This window comes from Micrasema longulum, unplaced genomic scaffold (assembly GCF_059751315.1).
Source record: "Micrasema longulum isolate JH-2025_06_02 unplaced genomic scaffold, ASM5975131v1 h1tg001282l, whole genome shotgun sequence".
NCBI lineage: Eukaryota > Metazoa > Arthropoda > Insecta > Trichoptera > Brachycentridae > Micrasema > Micrasema longulum.
In genome coordinates, this window is record NW_028278469.1 from 193,802 (window position 1) to 220,439 (window position 26,638).

At 33.6% G+C, this 26,638-nt stretch overlaps 1 protein-coding gene across 2 annotated transcripts; it reads left to right on the top strand.

The window, feature by feature from the left end:
* Positions 1-110: 110 nt before the first annotated feature.
* ebo (exportin ellipsoid body open) lies at positions 111-25,538 on the top strand. Of its 2 annotated transcripts, XM_088234779.1 has the most exons (21): positions 111-281; positions 451-660; positions 2,166-2,363; positions 3,182-3,353; positions 4,020-4,176; positions 5,076-5,229; positions 6,285-6,457; positions 7,196-7,319; positions 7,521-7,603; positions 8,082-8,190; positions 9,685-9,777; positions 11,102-11,222; positions 13,009-13,156; positions 15,544-15,670; positions 16,717-16,845; positions 19,287-19,511; positions 19,641-19,807; positions 21,661-21,846; positions 22,551-22,794; positions 24,570-24,797; positions 25,354-25,538. In XM_088234779.1, the coding sequence occupies exons 1-21, from the start codon at positions 279-281 to the stop codon at positions 25,423-25,425; spliced, it is 3,123 nt and encodes a 1,040-aa protein (XP_088090905.1). In that variant the 5' UTR covers positions 111-278; the 3' UTR covers positions 25,426-25,538. The 2 variants fall into 2 exon arrangements, with proteins under 2 accessions (XP_088090905.1, XP_088090906.1); XM_088234780.1 differs by lacking the exon at positions 2,166-2,363 and having other exon boundaries at positions 123-281.
* Positions 25,539-26,638: the final 1,100 nt, after the last annotated feature.

Below are 26,638 nucleotides of genomic sequence, written 5' to 3' on the forward strand. Positions count from 1 at the left end.
GCAATGTATTATTTTATGTTTTAAGTTGCAACCCTGTATAATGTTGCCATTTACCAATATTTTTTCCTTGTCTATGTTTTTATAATATTGGGCAAGTCAGTTGCCAATTCGCAAATGAAAATGATCAAAAATTATCTGCGCTAACTGCAAATGTCAAATATTCTCAAACTCTCAAAATCCGTCAAATTCTAACTTATAATCTTGTGGAAAACGTAAAATGAAAAGTTTGAAACCGGAATTGTTCATTTTGAGTTTATTAATATAGAAGATTGTTTACAATGGTTTGTTTTCTTAATTTGACGTATATGTAACTCGATGCTCTCTCGAGGAATCGAAAACTTGCGCACATTTATACTCTAATAAGATTTGTATAAGTGGTGTATTATATGTGGAGAATACTGTTATTAAATCAAATAGTTTGTATATTATATACTTTTGTTTGCTCTTTAGGCGGACGGCAACAGTGGTGATATTCTTTCATCTCTCGAGTTATTGATGACAGAATTCTTCCTTCCTCAAACAACTAATGAGAGGAAGAGAGATATTGAAGTGATGTTAGAATCATTCGCATCTCAAGATAACTCTTGGAAGCACTGTCTCTATTTTATTGACAAAAGCATGAACCACTATGTAGGAATGTTCGCGTTGAATACTATTGAGGTAGGTTACTATTTTAATTTTTCCTTCAGTCGCCAAACGTATACGTTTTGTGATTGGCTGCCATGTATGAAGTCTCGGGTTAGATTCCCGGAAAGATTAAAATATTTTTTAAATTTTTTTGTTTGTGTTTTTCAAAGAGGAAGTTAGATATAAAAATGTTTTCTTACGCGCGGTAAAAATGAGGAACCTCAGCCCTATGGGAAATTGGATACAAAAAATGTTTTCTTGCGCGCGATAAAACTTAGAGCATTAAATTGTAAAGCAAAGTTTCTTGAAAATGTATAAAAAAAATAGTAAACAATATTTTAATAAAACCACTCTACTTTGAACAGGCGCCGTGGCGCAGTTGCTAGAAAAAAATCCAAGAAAGATTTTTTTCTCAATTATATTGAGAGTTGTGGTGTATTTTTCATTACCTCCTTCCATATCCCCTCTATCCCACTTGCTGACAAGCCTTTTAATATAGGCTTAGCGGGTTATTCCTTTTTTTTAAAAAAAGGACCATGTCACTGGTTCATATGAACCAACTAATGATATGAGAGCCGTGAAGGATATGACAGAGAAGAACCTCTGACGTCACACACGGAGTTGTTTCACAAATACAAAACTTTAAAAAATCATTGCACAGATAATATGATACATAAAAATAATAGAAAAAATTTTTAGCTTAGCTTAATAGTCTATTAACAAATAATAAAAAAAACCCTGAACTTCCTCATTAGAGCACTCTATAAAAATAGAGAGAAGTACGAAATAGTCTAAGATTATATTACAAAGAAAAGTTCAAGGAGAACGCAGTGTAGGAAGATGACGTATCTCTTGGCTTAAAAACTTGGTGTGGTGCCACTATAGCTCCAATTTCTTATTCAGAGGAGCTGCGCACAAAATGAAAATTGCCATGGAAAAAGCCAACCTTCACCATGGAGCCGCACTATAAGAAGAAGAAGAATTTAATGACGCTAAATATTTTATATCTTACCAAATAACAAGTAGATTCTTAAAGGTGGGGTCAGTGCTATACAAGCTTCTGACGTCACTGCGACCTGTGAAGATCTAGTATTTTACGTCCCACCTAATTGAAAATAATCACACTTTTGATAATAATAATGGAATAAATATCTTACATATTTGTAATAGAGGCCTAAAGTTAATTATGTAACTTAGAAAAATTACAATTCCAAAAAGCTACCAATCTTCCTATAATTAATAACCGAATTAATTATTTAAATAACAATCATATACTGAAAACGTTAAATAACTAAGAAATTTTTTAGCCAGGACGTAAAACATTGAACACATGTTAGCAGATGATCTGTTTTGGGTATCTACTAATATTTGGTGAGATTTAAAGTATGTGAAAACTTGACAAAGTAACCGTCGTTTTCTGAATTAGAATAAACCAAATACTTAGTTGTATTATTTAACATCACAGATCACAAGCTAACGCTTCAAATATTAATTTAATTAATTTTAAATAACTAAATTGTAATGATTGTATGTTTTAGACTGTTATTGCGAAAAAGTGGAATAAAGTTTCGAGTGAAGGAAAGCTCCAAGTAAGAAGATGCCTGTGGTCATATTTGTCAAATAATCATTACAAAATACCCGCATTTCTAAGAAATAAGGCAATTAAAATAATTGTAGATATTGTAAGAAGGGAGTACCCTTTCTCACATTCCGATTTCTTGCTTGACCTGTTTGACGTAAGTGCTAAATTTCCTTCTTTCTATTCAGTGCAAATTAACAGTTTAGACACCATAGTTCTAAACAATGTTCTTATCAAGTACTAAATTTATCCCTCTGGGATTTTAAATATTTTTTATTGAAATATATGCGTATATATATATATATATATATATATATATATATATATTTCTTCAGGTAACTCATTGTTCAATTTTAAACCCTTGTACAGTGAGTTTTGAGACATTTTTCTCCTCATTTGTAATCTTATATTTTTTTAAACTCCAGTTTCATATGTACAAATGGCGTTGTTTGCTAAATTTGATTATATTTTTATTGGTTTTAATCTCTTTATAGTTATAATTAAACTTGTAACATTCATCATTCTGTCTATGTTTCATCCTTGTTTCCTCAGTTCTTCCATCAGCCAAAAAGAAACTTCCTTAATTTCTTATTTAAAAAGTTCTTGATCTCTTTTGAAATATCTTTCAACGTACATAGTTATTAAACAAAGGTGTTTTCATAAATTATTACTTGTGTACTTGAAAAATTTGTGTTTATTACAGTTTATAAATTTTTTCACTACATCAAGCCAAGAGGCCAAATCAAAGCGACAAATTACACTACAAAATAGCGAGTGCTAAAAAATCCCATTTCAATAATTGGGATCTCACCGGGAATTTAATTCTGAACCTCTGATGTGTGAGGCAAGCGTCTTAGCCGTTACCAACGTTTTTTTTTTTTTTGTGTAACCGTCATGTTATTTTTTTCCAGACATAGGCAGAAAAGATAGAAGAAAGAAATGTTGGAGTTAAATAATATTTTGTTCTGATTTTAGCAAATACGAAAAGGAGGTCAATGCGCTGTATTAGGATTACTGTTTATTAGAAATATGACGGAAGGTTTTGATACTCAGGGAAGAATCCATAGTGATCTATCATTTTGTAAGCGGAGCACGGTAGAACGGGTCGTTTTACATCAGATGCCACGCTTGATATTTATACTCACTGGTCAGTTTGTATACAACAATAGTCTGCATGCCAGCCTTTTTATTATTTTTCCTATTACCCTTTACGCAGAATTTTCAGGCTTGCTAACAATTATTGTGATTTTTAATTCTTCATTCATTATAACATGCTTTATTTTATTGTTTTCACAAGTGTTGTGATATTTTTTTTTTTTTTTTACACCGCAACAGGCCATGAGGCCCAATTATAGTTGTAAATTACAGCACGGAACACCCAGATTTGAAAAAATCATATTTAACTGTTAGGAATCAAGCCTGGAACCTTCTGTGCGCAAGTCGAGCATCTTAGCCATTACTCCAGGTCACCATATCTACACAATTATAAATTATGATTTTATTTTTACAATAAAATATATACAAAGACTCACAAAGCCAATTGATATAGCGTGCCTGTGAAAATCGTTTTATTAAAAATAAAATTTTCTCACTTCGTACTATCATTGAAAAAACATATAATAATTTTAAATAGTATAATCTTTGAATATTACAATATCTACCTCTTTCTTCCTTGTTTGTTCATGGCATTTTTTTTAACAATGTATATTTTTTTTAATGTGTTCTTAGTGAATTATAAATATGTCTTAAATTTGTAAAAGTCCATTGAGGGCATATAAATAATAAGAAAACTAACGTCATTGTTCTTTTCTAGATATATTGAAAGAACTATCAGACAGTCAGGACATATATTTAGATCTCACTCCAGATCCTCCCCCATCTCCGGAACGGGGAGAGGAAAATATTGAAGCTAACTACATGAACTCTGTACTTTTACCAGATCTACTGGCATCACGGACCAACCCACTGAGGTAACAGAATTCAATAATAATTAATACTGGATTCTCACGATTGTTTTAATTCCATAGATAATTATTATATTATAATATCATAGACTAGGGCTTCCAATCCCGCAGCTGATTTGCAATCTCGGTATTTGTAAGACCAAAGATTCTTAATCCCCCGAGATCCCAGTATTTGCGATCTGATTTTTGGTATTTGAGATGCGTATTTGCGATTGCGTATTTGCGATTCCGGAACACTAAATACAAATTTAAATCATTTGTATTTAGTGTTCAGACATTGTAACATTTATTCAGTTAATTAGAAGCAGAACTGGTGAAGCTGTAATATGGTGTTAAAAGATATATGACGGTTGACAGTTAAAATAAAAGTCTATGGCTGACCAAACAAAGTATTTTTATTTATTGCTTTTTTATCAAAAAGAAAACTTATTCCAATCTTAATAATCTAAGACAAATCTAATTATTATTAGCTGGCTGTAGTGGTCTCGATGCCGCTCCCTAATTCCGCAAATTCCGCAAGATTCCGCGCACGCAATCTCGCTCCAAGCGGATTCAGAAAATCATGCGGGACGCCGGTATAACGGGGTCTCGGTATACCGAGATTAGACGGACTATCATAGACTGCAAAACATATGAAATCTACATTTCAAATTACCTACTTGTTTATTATTTTTTCGGAATCGACTTGAGTAAAAATTGCTCCGATTTATAATTTTATTTGTTTTTTCTCAATGATTTATTGCAAGATTCAACATTTCTCAATTTTTTATTAGGTCATGCCCAAAGAATACCATTTTGATTCTCAATTCAAACTCAAATACCACAATATTATAAATTATAGTTCATGTTTTCCACTGGCTCTGCAGACAGAGTTTTCAATTGATTTTACAAATGTCGTTTTTTAGGGCTGGTTCATATGATGATGTAGCTGAACAAGTTATAACCTTGACGTTAAATATCCTACAGAACTTATTTGTGTGGCTTCCCATCTCTACACATCTCCAGCCTAATGTTATTACGATTGTGTTTCATTGGGCGAGTGTTGCCACCCAGAAAAGAGTAAGTTACGATTACGAATACTTAATTTGAATATTTTTATTTAAAAATGAATAGAAATTTTAAGCAAAAAGACATTATAAAATTTACACACCACATAGTTTTTACAAAAACTTATTTATGAGATAGCATACTCAACTACTACTACTACTACCGTCATGCCATTTTCCCATAGAGGTAAGCGGAGAGGATGGAACACCACACGTGTCTATCCTGACATACATTCCTAGCATCTTCCACATACATACATCTTGTCATACACGCCCTTTAGTTGTGTCTGATTTTGACCTGATCAGACTTGAGATTTTGGTTTATCTGATCATCCCATGTCTTTCTAGATTGTCCTCGCCCTACATTTTCGTTTATTCTTGCCATATATATCTGTTTTACCATGCTTGCGTCATTCATTCATACTACGTGACCCTTTCTTAATATTATATCAATTATACCTGTCTCAGATTTGCACTCTCTCCTGATTTCATCATCATCGTAACCCTATCATGTAGATCGCATTTCGACCGCGTTCACTCTGCTTTCATTCTTCCTCTGCAGGATCCAGGTTTTACTTCCAAACATAAGTGTTGGGACTAAAACTCCACTGTGCACTGCCAGTCTAGCTTCAATTGACACATTTTTATTAGCAATTACTTGGCTTATTGCGCCGTTTATTTTGTTGCCGCATTCACTCGCCTTTAAATATGTTTACCATCTCTTGAAAATATGCTTTCCAGATACACAAATTGTTCTACTTGTTCAAGACATCTGGGCTAGTATTCTGAACAGAATAGGGCGTGAAGAAATCGCTCTGTTAGCGTGTATTTAGTATCTAAAAATGCGTTTTCTACGAGCGCTTTTGCGTTCAGAATATCATCCCTGGAACCTACTCAAAGTTTACATTTGTTTCCCTTTACCCGCAGATTTTAAAGGTGCCAAAGTAAATAATTACTTTTAATAGGCGCAACACCTCCAATAGCAACAACGAATATCATGATCCAGGGCAGCAGTATTCCTTTTTTATTTTCTATTGTTCAACTCTCTAATACTGTTTTCTATCTCAGTTTAGTGAAGAAGTTTGTACCGCGAGTATGAGTGCCCTAAATGAACTAATGTACCGGCGAGCCTCTCCACCGGGATCAGAATTCGCTCTCCGATTGGGAAATGGAATAGGAAAGTTACTTGACTGCATCACGAACCCCAATAGCCTACACAAATTAAGCAATCTATCAACAGAGTAAGTTTTGTAGTCTTAATTTACTAACAACCAGATTTATTTTTTTTCATAGCTCCGAAACTATTCCAACACATTCCTTAATATTATTATTATGATAGACATGAATCATAAGAATTTATTTTGATTTTAATTTTATTGAAATTATGCATAAAAAAGCAGATTTAAAAAGCTTTTTTTTTAATGTATGTTTTTCAATTTTAAAAATATTTTTTTCAACAAACATGACTTAGCACTTTTAGAAAATTTTATTATCTTTCGTGGCCACGTATTTGTGGGATTTATTTGTTTGTGTTATAGTGTAATTTGTGTTTGTATCATTTATTGTAAAAAAAATAAGTTGAAAGATATTTTACTTTTTAATGAATGAAAGCGCCCGCACTTTCCTAATTTATAAAAACTAGGGTCTTTAAAATTAATGTCTGAAGCACTAACTTTATGATTTTTATGTTCAATAATATTGAACTAGTGTCGCATTCGCTGTTGCACGCCCTATGACATGGAATGCTCTCCCATCGGTGCAAAACTAGGAGAGTGATGTTTCAGATAAAACCAAATCCATTTTTTCTCTAAATCATTCAGATAAATAATTATTCACCTCTATGACCACATAAATAGTTTTGCTGAAATTAGATAATATATTGCATTAAATCACTGTTGTAATGCACCCTTGAGGCATATCATAATACATATTATGAAAATGGCTCTATTTACATAAAATATTATAAAACTTTATTTTAGGTACATAGATAAAATATCAGACTTTCTTAGAATGTTTGTACTGAAAAACTTAAAACAATTAGAAGCTGAACCAGAGTTTGACTCCATGGGATTTCTGGGGCTTCTTTTCCAGTTTACATTCCAGGTATTATTACTTCAAAAAATATATATATTTTTGGTTCTTTAAATAAGATGCATTTCTTGTGATTTATTTACTTGAACGAAGGTTATGTTATTACCTGCCTTACCAGGCAAGCTTCTATCAAAGCAGGAATTTCTTTATTAATCTAATTTTTAAGCCTCTAAACTGTGTAATTTTTTTTGCTAATGTCATGTTTATTTTTAGGTACCAAAGTGTTCAAGTTTTACGCTTTGTTTAGATATTTGGTCGCAATTTATTGACAATTTAAAGAAAATGGATTCTCTGAAGTAAGTTTCTGCAAATTGTTATTGTTATTTTTTGTTTTTTGTTTATGTTTTTTTCTAGTAAAATAATGTATTTTTGACTGTCTTAGAACAGGGTTACTAACCCTAGTTAGACAGTTAAATTAACTTTTTATTACGTTATAATTTTATGAACGAATAAGAAAAATAAATACGCAACATTAATACATATTTAATATTATTAACAACTTGTAATTCCTTAATTGTCTCTTATAGTAACTTTTATGTAGAACTCTTATTGTATATATATATATGTTCTTACATTATATTTAAAAGGTTTTGATTTCCCGAATATTATAAAATACATATTAACAATGGCAGAGGAGGTATCTCAATTTTCACAAAGTTAACACGTACTGATTTAGATATTTACAGGTTTAATATAAAAACTGTGTGCACATTTTATTAATATTTCAATATATATTTTACATTGTTTCGTCTAATGCTTTGTTTTATATTGTAGGTACTCTGATGCTCTCGTGGGACTAGTGAATGGAATATTAAAGAAGATTCAATTTCAACATAATAATTCAGAACTAAGTCTTCTGGACAACGAAAATCCTAATGATGATGTAAATATATTTTTAAAAACTATAAAATTAGTTATTTAAAAGGATTCATTTAGGTACCATAGTGTACTCCAGATAAGAATTCCTAGCTTTTATTATTTTTTTCTTTTATGTTTTGATTTTCTAAATAAATAAAAATCTTCAAATACAAAAAATATTCAACATCTCTGTCTAATGCAAGTTTTCTTTGCAGTCACTTTCCAGTGACAAAGTACCTGCATATTTAAATATACGTATAATAAAGAAAAAAATAAGGGATCCTTAAAATGACTTGCGGTATTTTATAACAAATTTAACCATTAGAATGCGGCGCAGCGCTGCCGCGCTGTAAACGATACTCACGATAAGTGGAACATTATAAGTTTTTTTATTAGATTAAAAATATATCGTTTTTTGTCTGTTTTTTTATAAATTGTTGGTTGATATTTCTGTATGCGAGAGGTAAACTACGGTTACTCCAAATATGATCAAATTAAGTTATAACTTTCAAAATAACAATTTTCGTCCTCTACTACATGGTGTGTTGCAACTTTTAATATCTTTAATAACAAATACAATTTATTTATTTTTAATTGTAACTTCACATCACATTAGAGGTTAAGGACAGCGAGAAAACATGCAGTACTTCCAAAGATTTTTTTATATTTGTGTTTTTGTAATGTATATAAATATATTTTAAACTAATATTCTTGAAAGCCTCTCATTGAAAAATACAAGATGTTTAAAGTATTGAAAATCACTAATTCGTCTCTCCTGAAAAGTTGTGTTTTTGGAGATACCATTCAGATTTGTCTAAGTTGTTGCATTTTTATCTGAAACCATTTTTTATGTTTCTAATAATAAAAAATATCTTCAGCAATTCATTTACCTACTTGCAAAAAAAAAACCAGAACTAAAACCTTTAAATAAACAGCATTTGTTAGTATTAAAACTTTGAGCACCGGCCGAATACACATAGAATTTACCCTGTGCCCGGCCCATTTTTGTGAAATTTCATGCTTTCTGAGGGGTTTCTTAAAAGTGTCATAATTATGAAAATACTGGGTTAAATCAATTGAAAATTCTCATATTTATTTGAAACAATTTAATAAGTCATTTTCGTTTTGCCAACATTGGCCTTTATGGAGTGCCACATTGCAATGTATGCACATATACAACACGGCCTCACTCCTTTTTTGTGCTTTGTATCCCGGAGCCGTGTAAACACGTGATTGTAATAACCATGCGTTGTATCCCGTTCCCGTGTTTTTACGTAGTTTACCGGCAGCGAAAAAGTACTAATAAACGTCACTAGATGTCAATAAAATGCACTTTTTTAAACAGTCGGTAAACCACGTGAAACATGGGACCGGGACACAACGCGTGGTTATATAATCACGTATTTACACGGCTCCGGGATACAAAGGATTAAAAAGATAGAAAACTAACAATTTCAATATACACTTATCAAGTCTCACACAGTGAAATAATGTTATTGCCTTTTTTTCTTCTAAATAGGGCGAAACAGAATGGCAGATTTTCCTTCACCATTGTATAGAGTGTATTGCCAAAACAGCTGAGACTTCACCTCTGCAAGTATTTAATATCGTTGTAAGTATTCATTATGTATTTACCTTTAACAAGTGTTCATAGAAATGATGATTTTACGAATATTGAAGAAAATTTATTTGTTTATTCAACGTAATAAAACTTATGTCGCAGTAGAAACTTTCAAATGTCAAAAAATATTTCATATATGTATCCCTTGATTCATCACCATTCCATTTCCGCAACTAATGGTGCCTAGGGCACTGCATTGGTTTATCAATCGCAACATATCTTGATCATTATTGTTACATGGAGGTAAGATGATCAGTCTTACGCTCAGGTGCCAGTCCAGGGACTTATTCTAGTGTAAAAACACCTTTTAAAATAAATATTGCATTAGTAATATCAGAAAAAATCATAAGGAACAGTTATTATTTTTTTTAAGTATTCCTACTATAAAAATTGTTACTTTTAATTCAGATTTTGAACTTCATATTACTTATTATCCATCAACTGGACCTCAGTATGTAACACTGATTTTAATGCAAAGTAATAATAATATCCTAGACTGAATAACCAAATCCTGTTATGGAACAATCTCTCGTATCTTTGATAACCATTTCACTCTCCCATCGGAAAATTTCAGAGTTATAAAATGGATGTACGGTAAAACCCCTGTTTTACATTTTTCAAGGCAGCAACAAAAAAAAGTGTAAAACTGAAGAAAACTTTAAAGTGAGGTTAAAAATGTATGGAAAAAATCTAAATCCTAAATATTGGGAAATTTTATTTACATGGTATCACTTTTTTTAGAAGGGCACCACAAAATTTCAACTGTCATTTACATCGCGGCAAAACTGTTTCACACTTTTATGATAACTGTTTAAACTATCTCCTTTTCACATTATGTTTATAACATCAAATAATATTTTTATTGCCAATTTTTTTAACTTTCTGCATCGAAATTTATTGATGTAAAGACTTTAATCTTCCTAAACATGCGTCAACTGCATGTAACTATTTAGTAAAATTTCTAAATTAGACACTTAAACAAAATGGTCAATTACACTCCACCCACTTTGAATTTAGTTTAAGACAATAATTTAGACGTTTTTTATTTACCTCGATTTTATTCTCCATTCACGCGGCGGCGCGCGGCAGATCGAATGAGTTATGAAAAATTATTGACGTAAATTTATTTTTAATGAAAATTGGGGAATATTTGAATGAGAATGTATGGAAAAAAATGGAATCTAAATATTTAGGTGTAAAAAGCGGGAAAACGTAAAATTGAGGAACTTAAAAACGAGGTTTTACTGTATTTACCTTTATTTTGTTATTTTTCATTTATTATCTTTGTTTAATTTATTATTCTCTTTCTCAACAGCTAGAGGTTTGGCAAGACTCAGTTTCAGCTTATGCAATGGGAGCAGTTAGTCTGTATCAACTGAAAGATTTAGCTGCTCTAACACAACTACTGGGTAGACTGATGCCAACATTGTTTCACGGTAAACCTTACTTTACTAGTTCTCTGCTCCAATACGACTGCATACTCCAAAAAAATTGTTTTCATATCGATATCCAATAAAATAGAGTCACAACTGAAAAAACAGAATTTCCAGGAGAGCCTAAAAACTGAAAAAACATCTTGTCTTAAAACCACTTTTTTTTTTCGTTTTTTTTTTTTTGTTTTTCTTTACACCCTTTAAAGCAATGCATAAATTTAGATTTTTCTTAAAAAATGCTATTACATTTCCAAAGAAAATCCGGTTGTCATAAAGAAAATAATTGAAGTATGACACTGTTTGGAAACAGCGGCATTCAAATAACTGTTAGTGTAATGTCTCATACAGCCATCGAGCGAGTAAATCGTAAAACCACAATTATGTAAAAAATTTACCATAATATTTTAATTTTTTTAAATAACTTATTCTGCACACTTAACTAAAAATAGATTTTTTGTGTTACGGCTATTTTATCAGATGTGTGATATTTATATTATAGTCTGTCCAGAAGAGTAGAAAATAATTGAGGGCGCTGTTGTTCTTATGGATTTCCTCTTGTGGTATATTTAACAACAGCAGGACCGAAATAGAATGTCATAACCAATCAATCAATCATGTTGTGTATTTGATATTGCCAGCATTCATCATCATCACCAACATCATCAGCCCTCTCTTGTCCAATGGTGAACATAGGCCTCCCCTTTAAACGTCCACATCTCCCTATCCTCAGCCAACCGCATCCAACCACTTCCTGCAACTCGTATTATGTCATCAGACCGCCTTGCCTGAGGCCTGCCGACACTTTTCTGCCTGTTCTGGGTCGCCATTCCAGGGCTTTTTTTAAAGTTCATCTAGAGTCCGTGGTTCTAGCTTTATGACCAGCCCAGCTCCGTTTCTGGTCGGCAACCCTGTGGACCAAATCGGTGACCTTTGATTCGCTCTTATAACCGTCTCTCAGTGAAATACCCGATATTCTTCTTCCCGAGCCCTTTGTGTCACTTACAATTTGTGTAATTTATTTTCTTGAACACAAAAGTTTCACAGCCACGTGTCCAGGGACACAAGCATGAAAAAGTTTATTTTTTAATTAATGTGGGGACTTCGGAAACTTCTGGATATATCACAGTGTACCGAAAGCAGCCCATGCTAGACATCGCCTTCTTTCAATTTCCACTTCTTGATTCTCTTTCCCGAGCTTGCCAGCATCAATTCAGTTTTTTTTCCAATTCTAACAATTTTCTACTAAATGATTTTAAATTTATTTCTATCCTTTAGTTCTCAAAACTCCACTTTCTGGGCAAGATAATATTATATTGATTGATTTAACTCGGCTTTCGTACATTTTAAAAAGGAAATATATTTTTCTCTAAATTTACTGTAGTATTATTGTTTTATGTTTTTTTCTTTAAATATCCTATGTTTTTTTTTTTTCTCATGTACTCGTATTTAAAATTATATAAACTCTTATAAATAAACAACTACAACAGTGTAAGTCACTCTCCAAGCACAAGAGTTAGTCTATTTTTTTGGAGAGTTACAGTGATAACATTTACTAGATGTGTAGAAGTAGATCTGTATATAATTTAAAAAAAACATGTACCTTTTATGAAATTGATTAATATTTTTTTTTTTTTTAAATTATCAGTCTGTATAAAAACCTCCTAAATTTATCAACTTTTTTTTATCTTATCTTTTTCTAAAATGTGTAAGTTGTAATATGTATATTATGTTATGTAAAAGCCCTATAGACTTATATAAATAACCACTAAATGAATGATGTTATTTTCAGATGTTGATGAAACAATGGCCAAGCAGTGTCGGAGTCAAGCTGACAGGTTCCTGGAGAATTTATTAGTCGTACTGCAACGAGTTTCTGCCATGGATCATCGCTTGCTACAGATGCAACCCAAACCTATGGTGGATGCTTTCATACAAGTGTAAGTCATTCAATCCTTCTTTTTTGTGAAGTAAACAAGCTGAAAAATAAAATAAATCAAAAGGTGGATGAATTTTAAAAAAATATGGGTGTTCGACCATAGGTAGAATTATTACTTAAACTAGCTGATAGTAGGTCATAGGCCAGGTTTGTAAATGTCTAGACTTCTATATTTACTTCTCAAGGAGGTTCCTCATCTTTTAATCCTGTAAAATCTAACATTTGTCTACAAACATTTAAACCTATTTCAAATGTTGTTAATTTTAAAACCTTTGTATGTTTTTTTTAAAGGAATAAAAAATGAAATAAAATTCATAATATTATCACTAAGTATTTGTAATACTAACCCTCTAGACTCTAAAGCACATGTGGGCAACCCCCGGCCCATGGGACAGTCTGATTTAGCCCGATTTTTGACATTATCAAATGCACTCGGATATCTTAGAATAATTCAGTGGAAATATGGCTAAGTATGATTAGGCAGAAATGATTATGGAACTACATGAGGCTTCAAAAAGGATTGGTTTGGAAATGAATATTCATAAAACAAAGATTATGAGTCCAGCAGGACGAGACATTTTCATTAACAATAATAAAATCGAAGTGGTTGATGAATACACATATCTAGGACACAAAGTCAAACTTGGTAAAGATAACCAGATAGCGGAGTTACCAAGAAGAATAGGGCTAAACTAAAATATATTTTTGAAAATAAAGAAGTCCCTATATGCTTAAAAAGACAAGTATATGAATCGTGCATATTGCCGGTGACAACATACAGACTAGAAACCATGTCAGTAACACAAAAAATTAGCCAGAAATTAAAATGCACGCAACAATCCATTTAAAGACAGATGCTCGGTGTATGTCTAAGAGACATAGTAAGAAATGAAAAAATAAGGCGCCGAACTGGAGTTGTGGATATCATGGATCATGCGGCAAAATTGAAATGACAGTGGGCGGGACACTTGGCGAGACAAAATGATGGCAGGTGGACACCCAGAATAATAAAGTGGAGACCATGGGCAAACAAAAGAAGTGTTGGAAGGCCACAGAAAAGATGGGTCGACGACATTGCCTCCATGAATGATGATGAAAGCGGTTGATAGAAGGAATGGAGACGTTTGGAAGAGGCCTTTATCCAGCAGGGGAGAGAATAAGGCTGAAGAAGAAGAAGATGATATATCACTCTTTTAGGTATATTGAATTATATACTACAGTCCCGTTTAACCAAATTTGATGCAACCAAACTAAACGAAAAACGGCTTCGACCAAACAAAAATTCAGTTAAACTGGAAAATGTGTACATAATAAAATGAATAAAGATATTAAATTCCTAAAAACACGTAAAAACATTCCAGCATGATGAAATATAAAACCAAATCAAGGAAGTGATAAATGTGATATTCAATATCGATCTTTAAGGCATTTAATGCGAAGCAGAAGGCACCGGCCGAATGTTTGTGTACAGTCCATGCACCCGCGACGCTTCCTGTATGAAAGCAGTATAGAATATGGTAATACAAAAAGCATTTCGGTTATTCGGTTGATCCGGAAGTTCAATTAAACGGGATTGTAGTGTATATATCACCGGATTCACCTCGATGAGATTTACTATCTAACAAAGTATTGTTTGTCTTCGTTTAATTCCCTCGCGGATGCGGGGCGAGAAAAAGCGGGGGGGCCGAAGCCCTATGGCTTCTACGATATTATTTAGCGGAGTGGACTGTATTTAATTCTTAACAAAATAAGTGAGTATCCTCGATATGCAGTATGCAGTGTCAATCGGTCACAACCCCAACAAATGAGATGTATTAGGAATGGATGCCACTAATCTGGTTCATTCTTGATGGAATTGCTGTGGTCCAATTGGTTACTTGCGAGCGGCACCAATACTAGGGCAGGCCCCCAATCCGGAGCTCAACACTGGTAGTTGGTGGAAACGAAGTTTATGATGCAGCACACGTTCAACAAAATAAACGCGCGATGTACAACACAAGGTCTTAATGTGGCGGATGATCAAAGAATACTGGCGTTGGGAGTGAACAATGGTTGTGGGTACAAAGGATGTAGAAGTTGTGACAATACTTGAACAATGCATACCCACATAATTTGCAACCACTCGGTCAGAGAATATTAGCTGTCACTTTAAAATATGTCTATTTTTCTATTTGAAAAGATGTCGAATTGAGATATGTCGCTTAAAATACATAATGCGACAACAGATGTGACATACCATTCTTTAAAAACAGAGTAATGGTTGATAATTTATGATATGTCAAACACATCTTGTTTTGTCAACCATTACTCCACCTCTAAAGATGGTATGTCATGTCTGTTAAAAGACGAACATTAAATTCAGTACCTGTGTATTTGGTAAATTTACAGTCAGGCAGATGTGTTGGCATGTATGGGTGGTGTCATTCCCTACGTCTCTCAGGACTCGGTCCAACCGGCTGTACTGTTGAGAGCTGCTGCTCCGTTACTGCTTCCCCCTACCAGAGATATACCATTGGTAATTATTCTTGTATTTTAATTTCTTAACTTTTTGAGTTCGCTGCGTCCGTTCTCTTATTACTTCATTCTGCACACAGTCAAACCACCGCACACCCAAGATTCTTCTGAGACACCTATTCTTAAAACTCAGTATTTTGCTGTTTTGGACCCTAGTGAGGTGCTACAATTCGCATCCATATAGGAGAATAGGTGTTATGCAGAGGTTATATAGGCGTCATTTGGTTTTCACTTAGTAAATATCCGACCTTCATGCTGTTGAATGTGGCGCCTGCTATTCCTAAAGTCGTCAGTGTTAGAAACTTAAAAAATAACGAAAATTATAATCTAATCTAACATGATTAAATTTATAAAATTACTGTAATGGACATAGGCTATTGTGATACAAGTAAATACAGTTTTTGCTACAATTCGTGTTTGCAATATGGTCATGAGGATGAATGGCAATATTCGACAAAGGCCCTCCATATAATTTGCCAAATTCGCAATGAAAGGGGCAGTGAAAGTGGTAGAGTTAAATTTTAATTAAAATCGAGATATATGAAATTAAAAATTTTAAAAGAGTAAATCATTTATTGATGAAAAACATTGCCTTTTTTGTATGAGTGAAACCGATAGAACCCACGGTCTTTAAAAACGGTTTCGGGTATGTGGAGGAATGTAATTTCACTGTCTGTTGTTCTCTCTTCTTCCTAGTGGGGAATCGAGGTCATCTTCTATTTCCCTGACTGTCAGCAATTTGACATCTGTGCTAGGTAATCAGTGTTTTGGATGTTTTGATATTTTATTTTTTACGTACAGGAAATGTAAGATATACATTCTGCACTGTCCTTAAGATAGAAAGTCAAGTGACAGAGGACATTGGTTTCCGGGTGAGTCCCATAGTATCATCCTATTTTTTTACTTAATTGCATTCAAGGACAAATATTATAGTGTATTTGTTTATTATAAATATTATTAAGGAGGAAAATTACAGTATATATATTTGTTAAACTACACTTTTAATGTGAATTTCAGCCATTTATTATGCTTTGTATCTTAATGTAGGTGGCGCCGGTGTTGAGTCACGCAGCTGCCCACTTGCTACTCAGCGTAGCCATATCCTTGAGAGCCACGGATCCTCTGCAACATGTTCATGATCTCGTTTCCCGTCCTCTCACACACCTAGAAACCAAGGTATAGTGAAAATTAAAAAATTGTACTACATTTAAGAGCTAACATGGACTTCTTTTGGGGACTCAAGATGCTTAGAACGTCACGGAACTCTATTAAAAAAACCGTCATGACCTTGCCGTAACGGTCACAATACAAAGCTCTTATAATTTAATCAAATTTTTTATTTTAATGTTGTCAGAATGATAATTTTTAGTTCCAATTTTAAATGATTTCTATTCTTTGTTAACATACTGTGATGTACTGAAGTGGGGAAGACAAAGAATCAAGGAAAACCGTGTGAGCGAATATGTTAAGGTAAAGATAAAAAAATTAACTTATTTTATAGTTTCGAAGAAATGTTCAATATTTGAAAAGTTGACTTAGCGAGTTTCTCACGCCCCACTTACTAAATACATCTACAAGTTTACTCAATCAGCATGAATAAAAATTCCGTAAAAATGAGAAAGAGAAAATATTTAATTTAATATAGGAGAACGGTGAGTTATGTGTTTGTATTTTTATAATAAAATTAAGTTTGCAAAGTTATTTTACAAATTTTATGTTATTTGAATTATTTTATTTAATCCGGTCAAACAATAAAATATTAGACTAGATAATATTTTATTGATTGACCGGATACAATAAAATATTCCTAGGAGTTGTGCATGAGAACTAATGTTTTTTTTTACAAAAAAAAGGAAGATCTATGGGACAACAATTTTCAATCATGAAAATCTTTAAAAAGATTGTATGTAAATCCAAATAAATATAATATGTTACGAAACACACAACGAACTTTTATCTTGTTTTTCGGATCATTTATTTGGGAATGATGATTTCTTCCTGATGTGAGAAGATATAACAAAATACAGCAGATCGTTTATTTGTAGATTCCTATATATCGGAGTGGGGCTTCAAGGTTGAAATTCTAGAATCATTATTCTTCATTCCACGATTAATCGTAACATTCTTTGAATGATGTCAGAGGAATTTTCCCAAACGAGGTAATTGCTCTATGTATGATGATCATGCATGGTGTATTGAATTAAGTATTAAAATTCATGGCATTTTTACAGTAAAATAAAAATGCGGTACGTAAAAGTAATACATTTAGGTCCCCTCGGTGAGTTCACAAACTCCTTTCACTTTTTTAAATTAGCGATAAGTCTGTTTAAATCTAGTCTGGCCATTTTGGATCCCTTTTGCGAAGCAAGTGACAGGTCGCAGTTTTGCATACTCCAGTGTTGTCAGATATAAATCTCATTCCCCTGCTTAAAAATTTAGGCATGGTACCTACTTAATTCAGTACCGTGACAATTCTTCAAAATATGATTGACGAAATATTGTATTCAATCATTCTATTCATTCAAATGCAATAATGAATTAGTAGTTGACTTATTAAATGAAAATAATATCAAATTGTGGGGACTACTCACCGAATGTGTTGATTCGAAAGGAAATATATATTTTTTTTAATGACTTGTTTTTATTTCAAATAGACCAATGGATGAATTGCTTCAACCAATCGACGATTAATAAATTTCTGCAACTAGACCAATCCATAAGGTCTCTTGTTAACAATCGTTTTTGTACCCTGTAAACTGACCGGTGAGATACGGGATTCATTGTTGACAATCTGACGACATAAGTGTAAAATATCAGTTACAAATTGAGAAGTGAGAGGATCGGGTTGTGGTCCCGTGGCTAATGTTATAGACTCACTGCTCTTAACAGAGGTCCGAGGTTTGAATCCCACTCTACCCCAACTCGTTGAAAATGGCCCCCAAAATTGAAATATTTGGATAAGTTATGAGAACACGAATATTTATTTCACTGGCAACGGGCTGGAGGGAAATGCGTGCAAACAAGCATTCATACTAGCCCATAGAACACTGTTCATTGGACAAGGATCCTGTGCAAAAAAACAGATACCCATCCGTTGCCAAAAACAGTTGTTACAACAGGTCTAATAGACGAATCGCTCAAACTTCAAACCGATTTGATTAATATGAATGATAATTAGATTATTTAAATCATGAAATTGCTAATTATTTTATTGTAAACTTTGATCCAATAACATTATATCTTATATATAAGGGTATTAGAAGCAAACTTAGCAATCTCCACCGAAAACAGAAAATTAGTCACTGATGTCAAAATAAACTGTACATAAAAACCTACCTACCTACCTAAATAATAGCGTAATTCAAAACCGTCTCTTATCCTTAGAAAAACAGATTTCAATTATACAATTTGACACTGCAATCTCACAATTCTTTTTTCGAATTTTTTCAAAAATATCTCAGTAACCCCTTCAATGGAGATTTCTAAGTCGGCTTTTAATACCTTCATATCTTCAATCTTATATAATATATCTTCAATGCGTGTCTTCGCTACAAAAGCAAAAGTGCACTTTATTTAGATTGGAACATTTATAGCAGTCGTGTATTTATTTCTCTCAGACTGCGGCCGTGGTACGGCAGGCCCTGTGCGTGATGGTGCTCCAGAGCCCCGGCGGCGGCGGGGCGCAGTGCCGCGCCTTGGTGGAGGCTTGGTGCGCCCCCCTCCTGGCGGCCCCCCCGCTGGCCCACGCCTGCGCCCAGTGCCTGCCCCCCCTCGCCCAACTGTTGGACTACTTCGCCGACCACAACACGCAGACCAAGAAGATGCTTGCCACAGCTGTGGAGGTATTTTATCTATTCATAATCATCATTATTAAAACTATAAAAAAATGAATTTGTATTAAAACTGAGGCCGATGATCTTTCCTGGGAGAAAAAAATTAGTTAAAACACCAACTTCCTCATTCTGTTGCAGAGACCTGTGCAGGCAGCGTTGATGGCCTTCCAAAACTCTAATGGCAATGTGGAGATATCTACTCTTGTGCTAGACCTATTCCTCTCCCTTCTCGGTTCCCTTCACCAGCAGCTGGGGAATGACTTTGTGCAGCAATCTATAAGGATGTTTATGGACGTAGCCAAGAGGTTAGTAAATTTGAACCATTTCTGACCTGAATATAAATCCTGTAAATATGAAAAATCTTTTTCATTCTGTATGTACTAAAGGAATTATTTAAAAAAATAATTAAAAGCTTTTATATTTTAAAAATTATTTGACATTAATTTTTATTAGAAACATCACTTTGCATCATTCCAACAGAAGCAATATTACTGATGATTGAACTGTTATTTCTGTACAGATAGTTAAGTAAATATCTAAGGTGACGGAAACAGTGGTTGAAGCACAAATTGAAACTTTTAAAATCCCATGAGAAATAAATGCAGGACACACAAAAATGTCTTTTCTCAATTTTTGACAAATATGAGGCAGTATATGGGACTGTGTATAAATAACATGCTAAATTAAAAGCAGGGTTTTATGTGTAATGCTGACTACTAACTTATACCCGTATGCAGAGACAAACCTTAAGGTGAGGAAAGTACATTCTATTGTCTTCACCTTCGGGTTATTCTCCGCATTTGAGATTAGAATGTACTTTCCTCACCTTAAGTTTTTTCTCTGCATACGGGTATTAGTGTATTTAGGGTATCATGTAGTGTATTTACATGACAAAACCAATTAGACAGAGATTTGGATAGTTATACAACTAAAATATTAAATAATGCTTCTGAGGTACAAAATTAAATTTACAAAGGTCAATTTAAATCTGAAAATGATCTTTGTATCCTGATAGTTTAGAGATCCCTAAAATTTGTAATAAATATGATAGTAGAATTCCAACTGACAATTCAATATTAGATGTAACAAGGGAGTGGCAACTCGATCAAGAGTTTTGTTATCAACGGAGTACAACAATACGTGTTTTTATGGGTAAAAGTTGATGTATAATAATAATAATTATTATTATTTATATTTTTGTTTTTTTACAATAAACAAAAGTTATAAAACAGAGTATTAAAAAAATTAAACAAAATTACATAGCAATAAAATACATATTAATAGTAAAATAGTAAACAAAAAATCCCACAAAGGCATGGCCTGTTCGTGGGTATACAAAAATGCTTATGAATTTTTGCTCCTATAATAAATAATGGACAGTTATAATATTTTTGTGTAACATAAGAAAGAAAAAATTAAATATTCTGTAAAAGATTGTATGGTATTTTTTTTATAGTAATTAAAAAAGGAAATAATAAATATATAAAAAAGCACAAAAATATTCCTTATTATTGAAGGGCAACAAAATATATCAAAGAAAAAAAGAGTTCATAGCTTTAGTTTGAATCCAGGATAGTGCATGTTTTTTAAAAGAAGGAAAATTTTGAAAGTTTGGAATCAATGAAATATTATCAGTAAAAAAATAATTAAAAAATTTTGGGCCTATAAAATATACATGTCTCTGTACGAGCCTCGTTTTACAATGTAGTATTTCTAACACACGATTCCTTCTTTGACTTGATCTATTTTAATTACTTGTAAATAAATTTTGGTCTTAAATGTATATTTTAAACATTGAAAAAAATATATTTGTCTTAGGTCTAAAAGCGATTTTTGTGAAGCATTATTTTTAATATAAATTTTTGAACAGTTGTAATAATATTTATTTTAAAAATTAATGATATACAAGTTTTACCGTTTTTACTTCGACTGACTGTGTAGATGTAAAGATGTTTATTTTTAAATTGGATTATTTTTACTAATCTCCACCAATAAGCCACAAAAATTATCTTGGTGGGATTTTTGTATTCACCCAGAATATTTCTTGTTTTGTATAATGATGCAATCTTTACTGATATATAAGTGGTCTATTTAAATAGATAATAAAAATTAAAATGTAATACATAATTTTTAATCTTATATTTAACTACTTCCGCAGACAAGAGCAGGGGGCACTTCAAAAGTTGCTGCAAGTCCTGAGATTGTGTATAGAGGGCGGAGCCCTACCCGGGGAGGCGGCCCTAACAGAGTTACTACAGCTATGTACGCACCACATCCTACCCGTAGCACAGGGGGCCGATGCGGATCCTGATGTTACCTACGCTCTCTTTCAACTCTTCGGGAGGTTCGTAATACCCTTTTTTTTTAGTAAATGTAAATTTTTTACCTTTATAATCTCATGGGGATTATCATCAAGTAATACATTTTATAATTAGGGTTTTTTTTTTTAAATCCCATTTTCTATTGGATGTTATTTTATGTCTTCGATTTCAGCATCGCACCCTCTGTTCACTATCATTGACTTCAGATAAATATATCCATTTACGACTTCGTAATTTCCTTTCCGAGTTATTTCCGGTCTATTCTCATTTCTCCGGGCAATAATCATCATGTTGGTGTTTCCCTGCTGATTTTAAGGCCAAAATTGGTGACATTGTATTGGGTGTTATCAAATAACATAATATATTTAACATAAAAGCAAACACAATATATTTGTAGAGCAGAAAATTTTCTTTCGAATGACTTTTACCATTTTGTTTTACTTTTGAACAGGCATAACTAATGTAACACCTAATATGTTATATTAAAATGTTCTCATTCCATAATGCAAAAAAAAAATACATCTACACTCGCTTGTCCAAACAGTTCCATAGCATCGCATGTGTCTCAAAGTGCCCATCAAGTGCATTATTATTGCGCATTCTACCATAAAATGTCAAGCGTTTGCTTTTCTGATATTTGCTTCGAAGTATCTATTTAGCCAGTAACTCAAAACATTCCTTACTGCGCTTATCGTTATTCTTCTAAAGCATATTAATTGTATTACAGTATACTGATGAATCGCTGGCAGTATTTCTACGCGTCCTGCGTCCGCCTCGGCTGGTCTCCGGCCATCGGATCCTCGGAGGCGGGTGGCGGGGCCGACGATGGGCTGAAGATGCAACACGCCGCCCACTTCCAGGCGCTGCTGCAAGCCATCGTGGCCTCCTTCCTCACGGACCACATAGACGTCTTCAGGATGAACCTACAGACATTGGAGAAACTGAACGCTAGATGGAAATTATATCAAAAGGTTACATTACTGGACATATTCATAGTGTGAAATATAGAATACAGTTGTGTGTGAAATAGAACCGGAACCCTGTTTGAGCGCATTCAACTCGATGGCTAGTCTCGGGTAAAAATCCTGGAAAAGGAAGTTTAACACGGTTTGATCTGGCTCGTCATCTAGCTGTTGGTGGTCCCGGGTTCGATTCCTGACATAGTCATGAGTGTTTATTCAGAAGGTGGTTCGTCACCGGCCATATGCTGCAGTCAGCCTTCCGGCGTACACGGAAGGCCGTCCTCCCGAGCAGTAGCAAAGTCGGATGGCAGGAACACAACTGCGCCGACTACAAGTCAACCTCAATAGCCCTAAAAAGCACAATACACCAATACGGTCCGAGTGGTGTAGAAAGGCGAAGTCAGTCAGTGAGTAGAGCGGAGACGAAGAACACGAGAGCGGAGAGCACCCATGGCGAATACGGAATCAAAGGCGATATTCATTTGTCAGGTCACAACAGCTTAAGTGATTTATTACAAAAAGGAGCCGTGCGCCAGGTTCAAATGAAATGCACCAGACTCGGCGCCTAGTTAGACAGAAGGGGGGAGCCCACACTATCCCCGCCACTCCCGGCTTTGCCTTGGCTGCCAAAAATTCCATAAAAGGCTAGTGCTCGGACAGGCCATTTCGCCAGTGACCGCGGCGCATGCAACACATAAAATACACTAAACATTACGACACCCTATTTAGGACCGTAACACATTTTTCAACTAATTAGCCTTTATCATGGCAACCATTTAAGTATTGGTATATTTTTATTTAATTCTCTCTGTTTCTGATCAAATAAGCTTACAGTGCATATCAAAATAGTTTTTTTTTTACTGTAGGATTTTTTCTTAGTTCTTTTAAACAGACCTTGATGTATATAAATTTTTGATTTCTAAATTTAATAATATCCTATAAGTGTGTTTACAAATAACTATTCATAGTACTTCCCATATTTATTTTCCGCAGTGTCTTTTTTTTTTATAAATAAAAAATCTGTTTATTCACAGAAATCGACAGTGACACATAAAAATTATATTCAATATTTTTCATTCTTATTTCGTCAAAAACCTTATAAACAGATGAAATAACATACAATCATGTAAAATAAACTTGCCTTTTTTCAAAAATAATGCAGATTGCAACTATTTCCTATCATTTTTATTACCAAATTACTCGAGCAGGCGTCAAGTTATAACTGGTCAATATTCAAATTGACAGCCACGGGCTACGTGCCATCACTATGTTTTGTGTGTGAGTGAAAAAGATAGCTATACTATTATCACTTTGGCCACAATGTTGCATCTAATTGGCGTTAATAATTACCTTAGTAAAGTGGTGAATGTTACACAGTGTGTGAAGTGGCCACAACCAGCCAATGACAGTTCATAAGCCCTATAAAGGACTTCTAAAAATGGGAATACCTTCTTCAAAATATTCTTCATCTCTGTTGTATTATATTAATAACTATCATAGATTTTATTGCTGTCTCTTAAATCAGACACAAATGTTTAAAAAGTTAAGAAAAACCTACTCTATATTGCCCCGGTATCGCTAAGGCTGGACCAGAAAGCGAACCTTTATCTTTACCGAGGGGTTCCTAACTACGGCTTCCTACTTCAGGGCGAGTGAGCCCTAAAGCGTAATACTGATTATCTTATTGCACCTTTATGTAGTAAATGATTGAGACGCATCAAGTGCGGATGATGTGGAAATGATGATGATAATAAGCTTCATAAAACTCCCTCGTCGCATTGTAGACGGTGTTTCGGCGAGAGATGCTCGCCCCCCTGCTGGGCGTCCTCCTGGGCGCCCTGCTGCGGGGCGGTGCGGCCCGCCTGCTGCAGGAGGAGGTGGCGGGCGCTGTGCACGCACTGGCGGCCGTGGACTTCCCGGCCTACTACGCGCACCTCCTGCCCTCCCTCCTGGCTCAGCAGCACCTGGAGCCCGCACACGTCTCGCAGCTGCTCCCCGCCACGCACTGCACCGTAAGTAACTGTAATGTACGTCAACAATGGCGTCCTCCTGGGGATCATCCAATAATTCTATTATTTCTGTAACCTAGATGTTTATTACAGGGTATGGAACTATTATCAAAATAATACATAATGATGGAAATGATTGTTAAGATTATCTGTTATCCTTTATGGAAATAGTTTTCAAGATTATCTGTTATCGATTATGGGAATAATCATTAAGATTATCTGTTATTGAAATAATTGTCAAGATTATCTATTATAGAAATAATCATTAAGATATTTAGTTAATAATTAATGAAAAATTCATTAAGGTAATTATTAATTATCGACATAATTGTTTAGATAATTGGTTGTCGATTGTGAAAGCAATCGTTAAAGATAATAAATTGACTATCACTAAGATATTGACTATCGATAATGGAAAAAATTGTTTAAATAATTGTTTATCAATTATGGGAATAATAATTGGATATCAACCATAGATCTGATCTTCTGATAGAGTTCGCCGTGCCGCGGAACCACATCCGACTTGTTCATAATATCAGCCCTTTGTCTTTCATTACAGGACTCTCCGTCATTCACATACGCCTTCATTGCAATGGTGGACGATATCAGGTGTTTGACCAGTGAAACATAAGTACAGACATGACATGTCCTCGTTTGTTTGGAGAAAACTTTAAAGTGCCGAAAACAATATGTGTTTGGTCGAGACAATTGTTATTTTATATAAAAAGTACTTTTATACGGTGTTACTATCTTAGTTTCATGTTCCCCGCCTGCCATTTATATTTACTTTGCAATTAGGTAGTACATTATGCATACATTTATTCAATTCCCTGAGTGGTGAAATTACCATCTCTTAGCTTGAAATGTTCTAAATTTAGCCTGATTTAGTATTTAAGTTTCAAAATACAAATCACAAATTGCTGCTAAGTTTGCAAATCTTTATTTGCTGTTCTTAAAGTACTCTGTAACAATAAGCAATAAATATGCGTTATTTGTACAATACCATACAGTATAGCCGTGTGCAGATATATTCTAACTCAGATAATAAATTAATCACTTATTCGCACCTAATAGTGCATAAGGCACTGCATTGGTACACCAATCTCAGCGTACCTATGTATTTTTTTGTTACTTGAAGTGGAAATAAGTCCGCCTCGTAGAGTAGTGGTTGACGTGTTCGCCTACCATACATGGGGTCCTAAAATTGATTCCTGACAGGATTATTATGAAATATTGTTTTTAAAGGTGATTCTACATTGCAATATTTTATTGTTCCTGGAAGGGTAAGACTGATCACCTTACCTTCCATGTAAAAAAGAATCTATCCATATACACTGCAATTGGAATTCCAGTGCAGTGCCCTACGCACCACTTGATGTGGATAGGGAAATGATGATGATGAAGTTGATCATACTTACGCCTCAGAAATGAATGAATTCTTGAGTCAAAAATTGATTGGAATCTTTTTAGAACATCTTTCAAAAAATGTCATGGCCTTTCTTTGTATAATATTGTATGTTAAAATGCGTACTTTAATTAAAATACGTATTTGAAAAATACACTGCCAGTTGTACCTTGATAGAATTTGGGCATCTTATTTTATCTATACTAACAACGATTTTAGTTATTTATGCATTAAAGATTATACTTTTTTTCAACATTTATTCGTCCATTCCAAAATCTATAAAGCCCTAATTTTAGCTACAACGAAAAATTATAAAGATTTATCACAAAACAAGTGATGTTCCTCTTAGTGTTTATATTCATTTGTGTTATACACGATGAGTTTTTATCTTTCATTTTTTTAATGGTTTGACTGAAATCACAATATTTGCTATTATCGT

What these genes read in the sequence shown, in the direction of transcription:
- ebo (XM_088234779.1), top strand. An exon ending in TCACACACCTAGAAACCAAG is followed by an intron (nt 16,846 to 19,286) that starts GTATAGTGAAAA and finishes TATTTCTCTCAG; the next exon opens with ACTGCGGCCGTGGTACGGCA. An exon ending in GATGGAAATTATATCAAAAG is followed by an intron (nt 22,795 to 24,569) that starts GTTACATTACTG and finishes GTCGCATTGTAG; the next exon opens with ACGGTGTTTCGGCGAGAGAT.